Raw genomic sequence first — 16,947 nt, forward strand, 5'->3', positions numbered from 1 at the left:
CTGCCTAGATCAACGCCTGGCGTAACCGTGACAGCTGGGTCCAAAGGCAGAGGCCAGGCTCCTCTATGATACAGCTATGATACATCCAAGTGTCTCTCTTTTACCTGGGAGAGCCTGTGGGGGAACGTGCTGAATTCCATCTGATAAGTCTTCACTGGCCAGGCATCTCAGATAAAGAGTCACTACGCTAAGCAAATTTCTTTAAGGAAAAGGTAGGTGTGTGTGTGTGTGTGTGTGTGTGTGAGAGAGAGAGAGAGAGAGAGAGTGTTCTCACGCACTGTATTGGGTGTATCAGATAGTGGGCTGCATTTTCAAAGGGAAAATAATACCTCAAAAAAATATATATAATGTATAAATACATAAATGTATATATTTTAATATACAAATATATGCATATGTTTATATATATTATATATAATATACGCACATAATATATATTTATATATTATATGTGTAATATATTATACGTATATTTATGTATATATTATATTTCCCTTCAACTAAAAATGCAGTGGAAAGCATGCAGATCTGAAGAACTAGAAACTTGCCCCGTGGCACTCAAGATAGCTCTTCCCTAATCTATAAAGTTTCAACATCTCTGAGACCCATGGGAGAAATGGGAGACATCTAATGGAATGATCTTGAGGAACAGAGAACCCGCAAAAGAGAAGGAAGCTAATCAAACAAGAGATGACCGAGGGGGAAGGGAATACGGAAGTATTGAGTTAGACACGTTTCTGAATAAAATACTGGGGATATATTAAAAATAGATTTCTAGCTCCCTCCAGTTTTTTTTTTTATCTTTATGCATTTTTTCCATTTACACAGATACGGTAATTTTTGTATTAACTACAGAATGAAATGAAAAAAATGCCTATCAAGTTCTAGGAGAGACGTGAAGGATAGAGGGTAGGGATGCCTGGTTCTCTTGACGTGGTCCCCAGGTACCCCACAGGGTATCCCCGCTGCCTCACGGGGGCCTTTGCGGAGATTCAGTCACGAAACCACCAGGGGGCGCGGCATGCCGGGAGGGGCGGAGCTGCTTTAAATCACCGCGCCTGGCGGTTCAGCCTCTCAGAGAACTCTGCCACTTCTCACTTCCAGACTCCACCGCCAACCCGGACCAGAAACCAGGAACCTCGCCCTCAGCCGCTCAGAGAGCAGGGTTATCAGCACTAACTTGTTTGCCGAGACCCCATCACCTTCGGGGAGCTCAGGTGCGCACCTTGCAAACTCCGCTTTCTGCACCTGCCACTGAGCCGGCGGGAGCCTCGGAAAGAGCCATGGCCAACGCGGGGCTGCAGCTGCTGGGTTTCATCCTGGCTTCTCTGGGATGGATCGGCTCCATCGTCAGCACTGCCCTGCCCCAGTGGAAGATTTACTCCTATGCTGGGGACAACATCGTGACCGCCCAGGCCATCTACGAGGGACTGTGGATGTCCTGCGTTTCGCAAAGCACCGGGCAGATACAGTGCAAAGTCTTCGACTCCTTGCTGAATCTCAACAGTGAGTGCACCTTCACCCCCATTCCCGACTCTCCCCACTCTCTCTCTACTCTAACTCCCCAGCCTCAGAGCCCCTGTCCTCTGTTGTAGTAGCTTCATTCAGCCCAGAGCTGTCCTGGGATTATACCCTCGAAGTTGGTCAAGGCTTCCCAGCATGTGCTCTGTCATGAGAAAGCAGAGAGAACCGGAACCTCAGGTCACAGTCATAGATTTGCCTCTCTGCTTGGCACCTTCTGCCCTTTTAGGTGTGATTTTTTTTTTGTCTCAAATTCCAATCAAGGTGGGTGGAGATTGGGAGAATGAAGACCACCGTGGAACTTAAATTCTTGGACCTCTTGTGCACATTCATTCTATTAAGGTTTGGACAAGAAAGCGGCACACTTTGGGTGGGTTTTCAAGCCTTAAGTAGATAATTCTGAAATATCAAATAAGAAGCTTTCTGACTTGTGGCGTTTCCTCCGCACAGCTAAGGTTTCCACGTTGGGTCTTCTGGTTTTCCTCCTTGAAGAACCTCTTGAGATTCCCCCCAAACATTGGCTTTCCAGCCTGGGATCTGTAGGAGCATCAACTTGTGCAGTACAAGTTTAGAATAAGAAGGGCTGTTGGCATCTGGTGAGTGGGTCACTGAAGAGAACAGTTCTGATTAACTTCAGCAGCATGGCAGCAAGAGTGAAGGCACCGAAGGAGGCAGCCTAGTTGAGGTCACCAGCTGGGAAGAAGGCTGTGAGGAAACAGAAAGGGTATCCCCATGCTTTCCCTTCTGTAAAGGAATCTCTATGTATTGATGCATTGCTCCTCATACGTAAAGTGAGAAAGGCACATATAGACAGAAATATTTCTACTTATTGAAAAGCCTTCACTTTCAGCTAAAACTTTTTCAATGCTTTGAGAGAAAGCCATTAAATTCCTACAGGCTATTTTCCTGAAGAAATCACATTGGTTGTGTTCTGTGGGTCTGTCTTACCTTTTAACTCACAGGAGGAAGTTTCCTTAGCCTTTGCCTAAACAAAGCTAGCTATTCCACAGTCCTCTGGGAATGTTGGTGTGAACAGTGCTGGCATTGTCCCTGTCCCATGAGAGTGAAGCTCTTCATCTGTCCCAACAAAAGCACTTCACTTTACAGTTACGAGACCTGCCACAAATCAGCTTGACACCTTGAGCACTGTGTAGTGCGGTCATCTGGCTTGGGTGTATCTCCACATCTGGACTCCTCTATCAAAAGTAATCTATGCATTTGGAAAGTATATCCTATTTACTACCCTCCTGGGAGACACTCAGGCTGTTGGCAATTGGGAAATAGTGAACTTGTACCATGGAAAGAGAAATGCATTTAAGAAAACTGTGCCAGGCATTTTCAGAACCATGTTGTGGACTTGGCAGGTGAGATATGTATGCTACAGCAAGTCCAGAGAGTCCTTCCCTATCAATTTTATTCCTCTAATACAAATTCTTTATTTTATCAGGCTTAATTTTCCCAAATGGCTAGATAGAATAATGGTTCATGCATCAAATATTCAGGTCACCCTTATCCAGAATAATGCATTAAATGGTTATATGCCTTTTAAATATGGTTATTATATTTCCCAAAACTCTGATAAATGCATTGACTATCCTTCCATTGCAAGGACTTTTAAGCAATGGCTTGTTTGTTGATTTGTTTCAATGGAGAATAGCTTCCATCTTCTGTTCTGGTTAAAGCTATATAGTTTATTCAAGATGGAGCCCAGTAGCCTCTCTCCTCAAACCAATTCCCAGAAGCCTGAGCCTTGACTCACACATCTCTCCCAGCTGAGCAGTGATTCAGTAGGCGCCTTTGGACCAGGCCCAGAAAACTCGTCTCTGTTTCTCCACCTGAGCTGTGGTGTTCACGCCTACCTAATGTAGAGATCTGGTTGGTGATTCACTCACTGGTTTTGGTGTAGTTCCATGACGCCTAGAGATGAAAAGGTTTCTCTCTCTCTCTCTCTCTCTCTCTCTCTCTCTCTCTCTCTCTCTCTCTCTCTCTTGTGTGTGTGTGTGTGTGTATGTGTGTGTGTTTCTCCTGAAGTTTACCTTTCGTGAGATGCTTTGAGGTGAGAAGCGCAGCTATGGGTTTCCTAATATTGTACATGTGAGCCCACTTCGCCAAAGTAAAAGGTAAAAGAGTGTGTCAGTGTTTTGTAACCAGACCTTAAAGCCTACTTCTGTCATATCTGGTATCAGTTGTGTAAGACACACGACCTTTACACAATATGTACAGTGAGTGCAGTATTATCACGTCCCATATAGAATAGAACCACCATACATAGCATAAAGAGGCCATATTGTACAGAGTTTTTGCCAAACAGTTTATGAAAATGTAACTGAATAATTTCCTGGAGAAACAATAACTACACTGTGAATTATAGCCCACAACAGCAGAGATCATTGCCAAGTAGTCCCTGCTTATGATAATTTAGCGTGATGATCCTTATAGCTGAAATTTGGACATACAAAGTGGACGGCTAAGTAGAGTGGTAGAAATTTCTTCGTCTAATTTACACATCTTTCTTGGTTTTGATTTAATTCCCAACATTGTGGAAATCCAGTTGTCTGTTCCATGTACTTAGCTAATTGCTTCTTCTTGCTCCACTTTAATAACCAGCACTGTCCAAAGACAGGGCTTTCCTCAGAGGCTGCTGCGTGCTGGGAGGTGTGAAGGCAGAGAAGTAAGCATTTTCGTGGAAGGCAGTTGTGAAGATTCAAGCACCAGACAAATGGGAGGTTATGCTAGACTCTAAGTCTCATCCAGCCCTGAACTGCTGTAATTTGTTTATACGCTACCCTGGCCTGTTGAACTTGCTCTGCATGAATCCACATGTGTGGGGGTGTGCTTAATGAGCATTGGTTGGTGTGAAGGTTCCCAGGACTCTTGCCGTGATGTCAACCTCGGCGGGGGGAGCACGAGCCCTGGTTGGGATATCTATGCAGCACAGGCAGAGTGGAGGGCAAGTACTCAGGGCTCTCCAGACTCCTTTCTGCTGCTAATACATCCAGAAACACCATGGGTGTGCACAGTTAAAGAAGAGCCAACGTCTGAAGTGAAAACGTATGGAGTTCTTACCCCAGTTTGTCCTGTCCAGAGAGAGCGGCTTGCTCTCCACGGACTAAGGTGGATTCACCATGTGTAACATAGGGCAGAGAGGGAGGAGGAGAGGGATGAATCAACGTCCACTGGCCTATTTAACAAACCTGAGCTTGGCCCTATTCTCGCTTGTTGGAATGCAGCAAAGGTCATTTGTAAGGCTCTAGCTTGTGACAACTTCTGTTGTCGCCAACTTCGGTGACTACAGAGTAGAAGGCAAGTGGCACAGCACAGGCTTCCTAGATTGCAGTGATCATTGTCACAGAAAAGGTTATTTGAGGTAGAGAACGGAGAGGTTTGGGGGAGGAAAGGAAAGTGAAGAGATGACGTAGTTATATTTTAGTAAAAATGAGTGCCACGGAAATGGTAACATATGACATACACTTAATAATGAGGCAACGTAAAAATGAATAGTATGTTTTCAAAAAGAGATAGCAAAACGTCTCAGGGTCCCCTGAGTGGTGGTGGTCCCTCATCTTCTGTCATGAACTGCTGATTGACCCTTGGGCGCTGAGTCGCACTCAGCCCACCAGCTCCAGCACCTGTAAAATAGAAAGGCAACAAGGAAGGCACTTGTGAAACCACACACCGACTAAAAAGAATGCCTTGATAATTGAAAACTGTGCAGCCATGCTCTCTGGTAATCTAAATAAGCTCATCTAGCTGTGAAAGAGAAAGGGCATTCTGTGGGCCACACAGCGGGCAGTTATTTTATCCCCTGAGACTTATTAGCACAGACTATAATAAAGAAGGACTGTGTGAGAGCAGAAACAGCATTAAAATCAGACTTGCTCATGGAATATAGAACATAGGGTAGGAATGGTAATGGCCTACAGTATGGGGCATGCGCAGTGCCAGGAATTTATGGGAATTCTCCTGCTTAGAGGGCATGTCTTTAAAGTTTGGAGAGAGAGAAAAAAAATCCTCTGCCTGTCTATGCTTGTCTCTGCAAACACTGATTAAAATAACTGTGGTGGAAGGATACTGTCTAACTCATTTCTTGTCTTATAAGCAGAGACCTTTGTAAGTATTTTTTTAATTATACTTTCCGGTTGAGAGTGATGAGGACTCCTTAGGGGGTCTTTAAGCTGCAGATTTTCAATCTGGCTGGGCTTTATTAAAAGGCTGCCTTCCTGTTTATTGCTGGAGAACTTTCAGAAACAATCATGTAACTTTTGCAGTATTTGCTAACTCCCTTCTTCACACACAGCTTTATCTACAATGTTATAAAACTAGCTACAAATTTAAAGATGTAAGAAAAGTGATCCTAGGGGCAGTGCAAGAGTCAATGGATGGATTTCTGGTTCAAATATTATTTTGTAGCATCCAGGCTTCACTATCACATTCTGTGCTCTGCCTTCCTCATTCTGCTGAGAGGGAACTGAAGAGAAACCCCATCATGAAAGTTCACTGAATACACAACTTTTAAAACCTCTATCAGGTTAAAGGAAAAGTGTGGTTTTCCCCATCTGCATATATTTCTAGCATTTTGTAACCCATTTAAGCCCAGGGTTATGTAGCAAAACTTTAGCATCCAGCCCCTCAAAGGAGGTATTTATCTGAGAAGTATTATTTCAAAGATTTAGCTAAAATAATAATAATAATAATAATAATAATAATAATAATAATAAAAAGATGTAGCTAAACACATGGGTGTGCTTCTTTTGTCACATTATTCACAGTTTTAAGGAGCAAGGCATCCCTCTGGTCCTAGCTCACTGGGAACACATTGAATGGCACAGAGGCGCAGTCAGGAAGTATGAACAGTGATTCAGACTGATACCACTCCGGGGCAGCCCTCTAGCCGCTCATGAGTACACAGTCCATGGCTCTAACTCCAATGGCTTCCACAAGACCTTTATTGGAAAAAAAATTAAGCTACTCCAGATGAAAGCTCTGGTTCAGAATGAATCCTTACTCCAAATCATCACAAAGAGTCGTTTCTTAGTCTGACTTGTAATCCATCACTACATGCGCCTGACTAGTAAGTTTTCTTGCTGTTTCCATTTTCTATCATTGTCAATGGTGTGCAGGAAAGCTTGCATTATTTTGTATGCTCCCTGCATATGTCATTACAGTTAGACATTGTCCTATGTCTCTATTTGATTCCAGTCTAATATAAAGCAGAAGATAATTCATAACTCAGTGGCTTCTGGGTGTAAATGGAAAATGTTGCTTGTCAAAACATTCTTGTTCTGTACTGCTTTACCATGTTTTTAAATGGAAATCAGGCTCCTAGTCTCTATGATCTTGTGTTACAGAGTATATTGTCCATTGACTCCAGGTCTGTGTGTTAGACAAATGACACTGTTCTATAAGGAAATGAAGCATTGTAGGGTTGTTACCAAGCATGTGACAGAGTATCTGTCATTTCTCCTTAACTTTGAAAGAGTAATAACTAAGAAAGGAAAGACATGAAGCATAGATGACTTCTTCATAATTTAAAGATGAAACGTTTGTGAATATTTGATGATTGTCAGTGGGTAGAGATGGCACAGCCATAGGCTATACCCTGGTGGTCCATTTTAAACCTGATTTATGAGTCTGGTGTTCAGAACACACCTGAAGGATGCTGTGTGCCATGTTCAGACCTGTCGTGCTAATGGCCTGTGTTTTGACTTCATGAGTAGAGTGGAATGACTATTATACAAACTAAGTTGTTGTATAACAAGCACGCCATCCAGAGATATCAAAGACACCAACAGAAGTCATTCATAGAAAGCTGATGAATGAATTGTAATAAAATAAAGAGGTGTCTAAGACAGAAGAAGCTATATATGTTTGTTAAGGGCTACCATATCATTAATGCTTTTTAATTATATTGTTTTCTTCTCTAAGAGTAAACTCGGGTCACTCTGCCTTAGAATTCTCTAATGACTTTTCATTACATTTGCGACAGACTCTGAACTCCTGACCCTGCCTACAAAGTTTTAGTGTATATGTGTGTATATATATGTATATACATATATATATGTGTGTGTATGTATTGTAGTATGTATATATATTGTAATACATATACATGTATTTATGTATGCCTATGTATATATGTATATGTGAATCAGTATGGGAATATGTGTGTGTGTGTGTGTGTGTGTGTACACACACACACACACACATATATATATATATATATATATATATATATATATATGTAATATACACATATGTATGTTTTCCTCCCACCAACCTTAATTTACTTCGTTCCATTTCCTACCATTTGTTATTCATCTGTTAGATAGGCAGATGGCCTACTTTAGTCAGGATACAGAACTTTCTTAAGATGCTAGATTTTTCACTTAAAATATGGAGCACCCTTTGGCAAACTGGCAGGAATGGTCACCCTCTCCTCAGGGCACATGGATCCCATCACTGCCTGTAGCATCTTCCCAAAATGTTTTCTATCTGAGGAAAACTTCAAGTCTGTTTTGTAAGAACACAATTATTTAGTTGTTTATTTTCCTAAGAAATAACAGCCACCCTTCAAAATATTGCTCATAACTCAGAAGGAAGTGTATGTGTACACATTACCTGGGAGTCCCCGGGACTTTCCTCTTTAAACCACAGTATGGTTTGTGACTCCAAGGAAAGTTGTCTAATGGTCACCTGAGCAGCTTCCGTTCCTAGTAAAGCCATGGACCATGGAACATGGCTCTGATCCAGTAGTTCCTTCCTTACCCTGGAACCCTGCGATGAGTGTGCAGGAGAGGTGTGCATATGCTCGTGGTACACTTATAAGCCAAAGAGTATGGCAGAAGAAAGAGAAAGAGAGTGTACAATTTAGTATTTTGATGAAAGAGTAAAATTTGCTTCCAAATATCACTGAATGCTGTGAAAATACATTCAATACTGCTTAGAAAGGCATAGTGTGATTCTGTTATGGACTGTAATACCAAGGATAGAAGTTAAAAATGTAGCAGTATTCCAGAGATGTCTGTTTTGGATTAAGATTGGTCACTTCTCAATCTTGAACATGTGAGACTAACCCTACGTATCCTCTAAATATTGGGGAAATCATCATCTTGTCACTCCTGAAAACTAGAAAGGAGCAAACTGTTCTAACTCCCTGGATAGAGATGTTGTACCTTATATTTTACAAAATACAAACATAGTCCCAAAGTAATTTTTTAAAGATCCTAATTGCTTGCAGTGTAAATGACTCCATATGAAAAACTTCCACTTTACTTATTAAGGGTTGAAAGAGGAAATTAAGTTGTAATTTAAATATATTCTAAACAGGGTACCATAACACACACACACACACACACACACACACACATACACACACACACACGCACACACATACACACACACACACACACACACACACACGCTATATTGTTATACCATAATGTTGACTTTCAGCTTTTATTCTTTAGGAAACACACTGGTACAGTTTCTCAAATCTGATCCTGATCCTGTCTCTGGTGATAATTTAACACAACTAAGATAACAAAGAGGCCTTTAGAAAATTTGTAGAAACCTGAGAAATGTGAGTTTGGGTTATCGCCAACATTATGTAGCATAATGCTTTTGTGGTTTTAAAAACTGGTAGTATTATCTCCTATGAAGCTACTGCCATGTTCCAAGCTATCTTCTTAAATTTTGCCTTAACACCAAAATCTAGAAGGTTGTACCCTTCCCCCATTCAGCCTCTTGTAACTAGAAATACAATATTGCTTATCTAGCCATTATCACCTCTGAAGAACTCTTTTGCTTGCCATGGTCACTTACTGTTTCTGAATCCCAGAGACTGTAGCCTAAAATTAGTGATTAGTACTAAATATGTATTTTAATCCTTTGAGTTACAAATGATGAACTTTAAAGATAATATGTATGACTGTTAGTTCAGACTCTAAATACCCAATGGTAATGATTATATATTCAATTCAGTGAGACCTATTCAACTGATTTATTAATAACTTTCAAGTTGATTTTGGATTTCATAACTGAAGTACCAGCTATCCTTGACTCTCTGTTTATGTCTTCCTAGCAACCATCCCAGTGGGTACACCAGAAATGTCACTAGAGTTCATTTTCCTTTGAACACATTGTTCATATTTATCCCTCCCCCCAAAATACTGAAATATATCTCATCTCCCGCCCCTCTCCTCTGATTGCTCTAGGCATGGTTTTTACACGTCTTAAATGTTTCCCACCAGGTACTTTGCAGGCAACACGAGCCTTGATGGTAATTGGCATCCTGCTGGGGCTGATCGCAATCTTCGTGTCCACTATTGGCATGAAGTGCATGAAGTGCTTGGAAGATGATCAGGTGCAAAAGATGTGGATGGCTGTCATTGGGGGCATAATATTTTTAATTTCAGGTAAGAGAGGCTCCCCCTTCTCCCTTATCTACTTTTCTCGAGTATGGTTTGAAATCTAGTTTTCTAATTTTTAGTTTCTTTGGTTTATACTCTATTCACTGAATCTGAAAAATTTTTAAAATATTGTGCCATCTGAAAACATGAGCCTTACAGTCAGTTGGCTTTCATCTTCTCAGTAAGGACCAGTGGAAATTTGACTTCTGTACACTTATGTCAAGTACAACCACGAAGGACTCAGGTGCCTACTAGTTTCTTGATCCAGTCTATTCAGATCCAGAAGATATTTTGATACTTAGTAAAAGAGTCTGGACCAATTTGATGTGATTCAGAAAATGCTGTTTGGTTGTGATGGTGCATGGCTGAGATCCTAGCATGAGAACGACGAGAACAGGGAAATGTGGAGTTCAAGGCCAGCCTCAAGAAAGTATATATACTATGTGATATACATAATATGTGAATGGTATTGGATTGGGAAAAATGGGATTGGAGCTAGTGGAGAAAGCTAGAAGGAGGTAACATTGTAGATGGACAGAGCTAATTTCACAATAAACACTATGTACCCATGGACCAGTCCAGGGGTACAGGTGGAGTATTAACAAGGTAGGATGTAAAGTTACCTGAGCTAAGAAAGAAAACAGTACCGAAAAGGATTTGAAAGCTTCTGACAAAATAGACTAGGTGTTGCAGAGAAGACACGCATTACAAAGACTTTATCAAAGCCTGTAGTATCATACCATACCCACCCCTGCGACTCCTGTAAGTGCTGCAGACATACATATATCCTAGTTCAATCTGGAATGGTTTCAGAAGCCTAGGTGGCCAGTTCAAGAGTGCATGCATGATCAATTTGCATGGTCAACCAGAATGGTCTTACGTACTATAGAAGAATTATTTGTTTTCTTTTTAAAATTGTTTTCTATTCGACAGTTTTCTGCACATTTATTACATAAATTGTGGTATTTTGAAGTGTATATATATTATACAATAAATAATTTAGGATGATTAATGTATTTTTTGTCAGACACTGGTTTTTGGGAATAACACTTTACATCTACTCTCTAGCATTTCTTTCTTCATTTCTTTTCTTTTTCATTATTTTTTAGAGGGTGGGTAGTTTTAAGATAGGGTTTCCCTGTGCAGCCCTAGATGCCCTAGAACTCACTGTGTTCCAGGTTTGCTTCAAACTAGCAAAGATCTGCTTGTCTCTGCCTCCAAAGTGCTGGGATTAAAAATGTGTGCCACCATTGCCTGGCTACTTTCTAGCATTGTTAAGGACTCTTTAGTCACTATATTGTACAGGAAACCTCTTGATCTTATCTTACGTTCTACTTGAAAGTATGAGTGTTTTGACAAACATCTCTTTGGATAAAAATAAGAGTTATAATTTAGACATCAGAGAGATGTTGAATGAGTGTAACAACAAACTCATTTCCTTTCATTATTGACTACAAAAATACCATGAGCAATTGGGTTCAGTTATGCAAATCAGCCTAGAGTGTCACCTCAGTAGATGATCCCAGTTCTGGGGATTGCTTTAGACCTGGGGGAGGAGGAATCAGAATACTCTACTCCCTGCAATAGTTTGCTAGCTCTGGTTTTCCTGTAAGACAAGAAAGTAAGAAGTTGATTTTGAGTTTGTCAAGAAGAATGCAGGAAGATTTTTATCTTAGGTTTTGTAAGTCATTCTCTGCTGATATGAACTTTTTTTCCCCAAAAGTATTTTCATATACAAAACTACAGTACTGCAAACCATTGACAGAGATTTTGAATAAGATGGATATAGCCGGCTCTTTCTGAGTAACAGTATTTTTGCCAGTGGCCTTGGTCTATAAATAAATAAGATGTCATAAACAACATAATCTAGGCCCAACTTCAATCTAATATCTTTGTAATTCCTTGCAGAATGGTTGGCATAAATCATATCTAAGTCAAATTGATTTCCATAATAATAAAATAAAATGTCAGCACTGTTGATGAGATTCAATTCTTATAGCATACAATTAGGTTTAATAGTCTGTGTTTTTGTGCTCAGTGTCCCATAGTGATTAATGTCCTTGCTTTGAATTTCTGTAGGTCTGGCGACATTAGTGGCCACAGCATGGTATGGAAACAGAATTGTTCAAGAATTCTATGACCCCATGACCCCCGTCAATGCCAGGTACTTCTAGTCACGTATAAAATAGTTTATTCTCTGGGGGGAAAAAAACTCTTTTTGTGTTCAGCAGACTTCTGCCAGAGCTTTAGTTTCTCAGATTTGCTTTCAAGAATTGTATGGAAATTTATGTCAAACTTGCAAACAGTTTAAATGACCTGTGACTCATGTTAAAATGAATTGGATAATTGCTTTAACAGCCAGTACTGATGACAAAATGCACTTCAAAGGAGAAATGTTCTAAGCTGGATTCTAGCCAACAATTTATCGCGTCTTCTTTTATTTTGTCCCCCAATATGAACAAAAATGCTAATGTGTTGGACATCTTCTTGAGCCCTATCTTGATGTTTCTATCTAATTCCTGTGATTGTTCAGAACTAATATACAGATTCATGGCTTATCAATAAAAAAAGTTTACCACCATAGTGGTTAACAAACAATATTTCATTCCCTAAAATTTCAACATGAAACCATGATGTATTTTCCTAGTACATTTAAAAGCCACTTTAAAATTTTGTCTTACATTACAACCATAAAATGGACTTGACAAAGGTCACCTTTCTTAACAGTTCAAGTTTTACAAGTTCAGGACCTGAGTCTTGGCTCTCAGGTAACAATGCTCTTTGATCAGAGACAAGACCTACTGTCTCACTGTCTTCCCATCTTTAAAGTTTAATAACTACATTCAAAGGTAGAATGTGAAGACATAATTACTGTTTGTGAGTGCTAGGGCGAGTGAATGAAAAATCCCAGAGTTTGCAGAGATAAGTGTGTGCCTTTTTATACAGTCACCCACATACAGAAGAACATAGGCTACAGTGGTTGATGGAGTCTTGCCCATCCTGTAAGATGTATAATGTAGAGACAGAAACTGCTGGAGGTCAGTGGGCCCCATTTGCGGCAGAGTGATAATATTAGGAGAACACGAGCAAGCATTTTATAACTTGTCAGGCTCCGTGCCCTTGTCATCATAGGATGGCACATTGCCCTGAACACCCTCCAGGGAAATGAGTGGACAATCTGCTTCTAAAAGAGGAAACCATAGCTGAGAGGTAAAGCTTCCGTCCAGAACTGCAGCAGCTGAGCTGGAGTCTGGACTCAAGCCCTGGCACTTCTACATCCAGCCATTTTCTCTATTTTATGTCCATGGTCAGCCACAGACTCCTCATCTCAGGAAGGTGGGAGTCAGCCCTGTGATATTCAGGTGTCTTCTTTCAAAATAGAGATTGTATATTTTATTTTAACTAGGTTCATGGATCGGTAACCATTCTTGTTACAGAAATGATTACTGTTCAAGGGTAGCAGACTTTGTAAGTGGTAGCCAAGGACTCTGGCCTGGTCTTCATTTCTCAAGTGCCTACACATCCCTTCCAAGCCTTCTTTGATTAGAAAGGTCTTTGGAAATATTTGTGTAATTAAACTGATATATTGCATATCCAATTACAACTTATCTATAATTACAATGTAAACGTTATTTTATGTATGTGCTCAAACAGCTGTAGCTACTGAGTGATCATGGGGTTTTGTGTGTGTGTGTGTGTGTGTGTATACACACGCGTGCTATTGAGTTTTGCTCTTGCCAATGGTCCTCATAGCAGCCTGTTGCTGTCTTTTCTTTCAGGTATGAATTTGGCCAAGCCCTCTTTACTGGCTGGGCCGCTGCCTCCCTCTGCCTCCTGGGTGGTGCCCTACTTTCCTGCTCCTGTCCCCGGAAAACAACCTCTTACCCAACACCACGGCCTTATCCCAAGCCAACACCTTCTAGTGGGAAAGACTATGTGTGACAGAGGCAAAGGAAGAGATCCTCGTGGAGCAAATACAAAATGGACATTGAAACTAGGATTGACATTAAGGCCTTAGACTGCTGATGATGGTTATCTGAACTGTGGTAAAACAAAAGGAAGCATGTTTTTATACATCCCCATGGCTCTGAGAGGCTTGGCAGTGCCTTACCATCTTTCCTGAGTACAGGAGGGAAGCCTTTTACCTTGAACTGCTGCTTCCCACTGAGAAATCACACTCAAATGGGGAGAAGGGTGCTCCATATGTGTGTATAGATATGTACATATACATATTTTCTATTAAAAATAGACAGTTAACAATCTCTTATTCTCCTCATACTGTACCAGCATACTTTAAATGACTCTAAAATATATACAATTCTGTATTGATTAAATAAGCCTTTTTGATGTATTATTCTTTTTTATCTCTGAACATATGTGATCAGTGAAATATCACCCCTTTGATCAGAATTTTGTATCTTTGCCATAAGACCAGACTTCCTTATGAACTCAGACTATGTTCTTTTTTTTCCCAAGTGTCTTCTTTACACCAAAATATTCATTTTTTTTTACTCTAACAACTGCTTTTTCATACTGTTATTCTGAGGCTTGATTCTAACTCCCAAATCTAATAATGAATTTTGAGCCCATATTTTGAAGTTTAAAACCAGTAAGAATCACATATTACTTCTGTTTCTGAGCTGTGGGGGTGAATGTTCTAGACAGATGATGGTTTTCTGATGACCTTTCCACACAATCCTTGCACTTTGGTCTGGAGCTGTCTTGTTTGCTTTAAAAATATTTGTTTCCCCGAGTAGCTGTGCTGCTAACCCTGTTGTTAAAACAGTTTTATTGACTGTATTTTTTAGGTACTTATTTTCCATTCCAGATCCTGCAAACTACAGTTCTCCCCTTCCCTTCTCAGCTATCTCGTTTCCCCACATATAATTATCCTACGGTTTAGCTCTTTTCAGATAGGTGTGGCCTGTTTATCTACACAAACTGCTAGACTTGCCAGAGTGGTAATCTAGTGACAAATATTCCCTCTGTAGCAGTGGACAATTTACAATCTTTATACCTCATTTTCCCATCTGTCAAATTGGGATAATTACACTTAAGCAGCTGGTAGTGGTAATGCGAGTATTAATTAGTTGATATGACTCTCATTCTTTGAACATGAAATATGCCTAAGTAGTGTTCTTCCTTGCTCAATTAGCAGTTTTGAAGTCACTGAATAAAATCTACACACATGCCTTCAATGCTGTTTTGTATCTTTGTCATGAGTTGATTTCCTCCCATCCAGCTGTGCATGGCCTCTAGTTGGTGCTGTTTAATTTTGACCAGTGCTCTTCCTATTCTCATCTGTAGGAAAGGCCCTTCAGCAGAGCAAGGTGTTGTAATACAAAGGGTGTTGCCATTGACATTGGTAGGCCTGGATTTGTATCTTGGTGCTATCACTTAATTACCGAGCTTGGGCAAAGGCACTTGGTTGCCCTACATGTATTGCTTGCTGCATCTAGACAACGGGTTCATTAACTTCTGACTTGCCTATGGCGCATAAGTCAAGAGAGGACAAAGGCAAACATGGTTTTATATTGGAAAACATGTTACTCTATAAATTAATGGGCTTTGTGTTTATTTTTTCAAAAAACTGGAAAGAGAAAAATGTTAAATGGGTTTCTTTCCTTAAGAACTCTCTCAAATAAGGAGTTCCTAAAGCTTACTAAGGTAAACTGATCTTAAGTCTTAAAGGCTTTTGGTTGGGAGTCAGTGTTTCAACCTATTGTCCAAGCTGGCCAAGAGCTCTTGTCTTACCCAAGGATCCTTCTTCCTCAGCCTCCCAACTGTTGAGATGACGGCCATGAGCCCCTCCCACTGTTACACCCGTCTCAGTAGTTTGGCCTGGTATTTCTGTTGCTAAGCAAATATAATGGCGAAAGTGTATGTATACTCTAAAGGTATATAAAGTGCTCTTTGTGAAGTGATACTTTCAATGTTCAATGGAAGCTAGCAGTTCTAGGAAAGGCTAAGAATTATAATACATTATAAAACCACACAGAGGAAGTTATAGAAAGAATGGAGTCTTGTGTGAATTTGTACTAGGTAAGTTTTACTGTATTTGTGTGTGTAAAGTAATCATGTGAAGACATGTGAAGCCACAGTTACTGTGTCTAATATGTAATGTAAATGCATAGAAATAATACGTGCTAAACTATACAAAGCTCTGTTTTCCAAAATAATCCCATAGAAATCTTATGTCAGAATTTATCTAGCTTTGATATTTTTATACCCTACTACCAAATCTGGAAAGAGATCAAATGATATTTGGGGGCTGAGATGGGAATTTGTATAAAGCACTACTCTTTTTCAATAAATTGTTTTTTAATTAAAAAGAAGAGCTTCGTGGGTTTTTTTCAATCATGGAATTCAAGGCTGTTGATGTGTGCAAGAGAGGAATATATGAGATAAAATCCTGCTCACCAGGTTACCAGGGAAATTGGGGGTCCCTCTTGGGGTTCAGCCTCATTAGTAAAATGATGTAGAAACAGACCTGGAAGGGCATCTTATTTGTTTGTTTGTGAGAAAAACAATCACACAAGCTGCAAATCCTCACACAAGCCCAGAAGAGGGAGAAGGAGAAGTGCTAAGCCTTTAAGGAAGCAGACAGGATAAGTCAATGATGGAGGTCAGCAAGCAGTCACATGACAGATTAGTAACTGCACTGCCAGTAGAAGATGGGGTCTTCAGAGAAAGAGTGACAAATCCCAGAGTGTCCTAGAATGAGTCAGAAAAGTGGGCAGACCACACCAGTGCTATATAATGTGGGTCCTGCAAGCTACTACACAGGGGAGGAGCTGCTGAGGATAAGAACATGAGCTCATTCAAGGAATAATTATTCCTCCCATCTCTATTGCATGCCTTTAGGTGAATCATCTTTCCTGAGGGGTGGTCTCTTGGCAAGGTGACTGCTAGTCCCAATTGGATTAACTTTTAAGGGAGGAGACAATAGTATGCAATGTTCTAATCTTTGGAGCAGATCAGAATGCCGTGTCTCCACCCTGGGCCAGAAATAGATTCTGGT

At 40.3% G+C, this 16,947-nt stretch overlaps 1 protein-coding gene across 1 annotated transcript; it reads left to right on the top strand.

Annotated features, from left to right (window-relative positions):
• The first annotated feature begins 1,116 nt into the window (after positions 1-1,116).
• Positions 1,117-16,215, top strand: Cldn1 (claudin 1). The gene is made up of 4 exons (XM_052158323.1): positions 1,117-1,506; positions 9,768-9,932; positions 12,006-12,090; positions 13,706-16,215. The coding sequence occupies exons 1-4, from the start codon at positions 1,284-1,286 to the stop codon at positions 13,866-13,868; spliced, it is 636 nt and encodes a 211-aa protein (XP_052014283.1). The 5' UTR covers positions 1,117-1,283; the 3' UTR covers positions 13,869-16,215.
• The last annotated feature ends 732 nt before the right edge of the window (positions 16,216-16,947 follow it).

The sequence above is a fragment of the Apodemus sylvaticus genome, chromosome 15, assembly GCF_947179515.1.
Source record: "Apodemus sylvaticus chromosome 15, mApoSyl1.1, whole genome shotgun sequence".
In the NCBI taxonomy this organism is placed as follows: Eukaryota; Metazoa; Chordata; class Mammalia; order Rodentia; family Muridae; genus Apodemus; species Apodemus sylvaticus.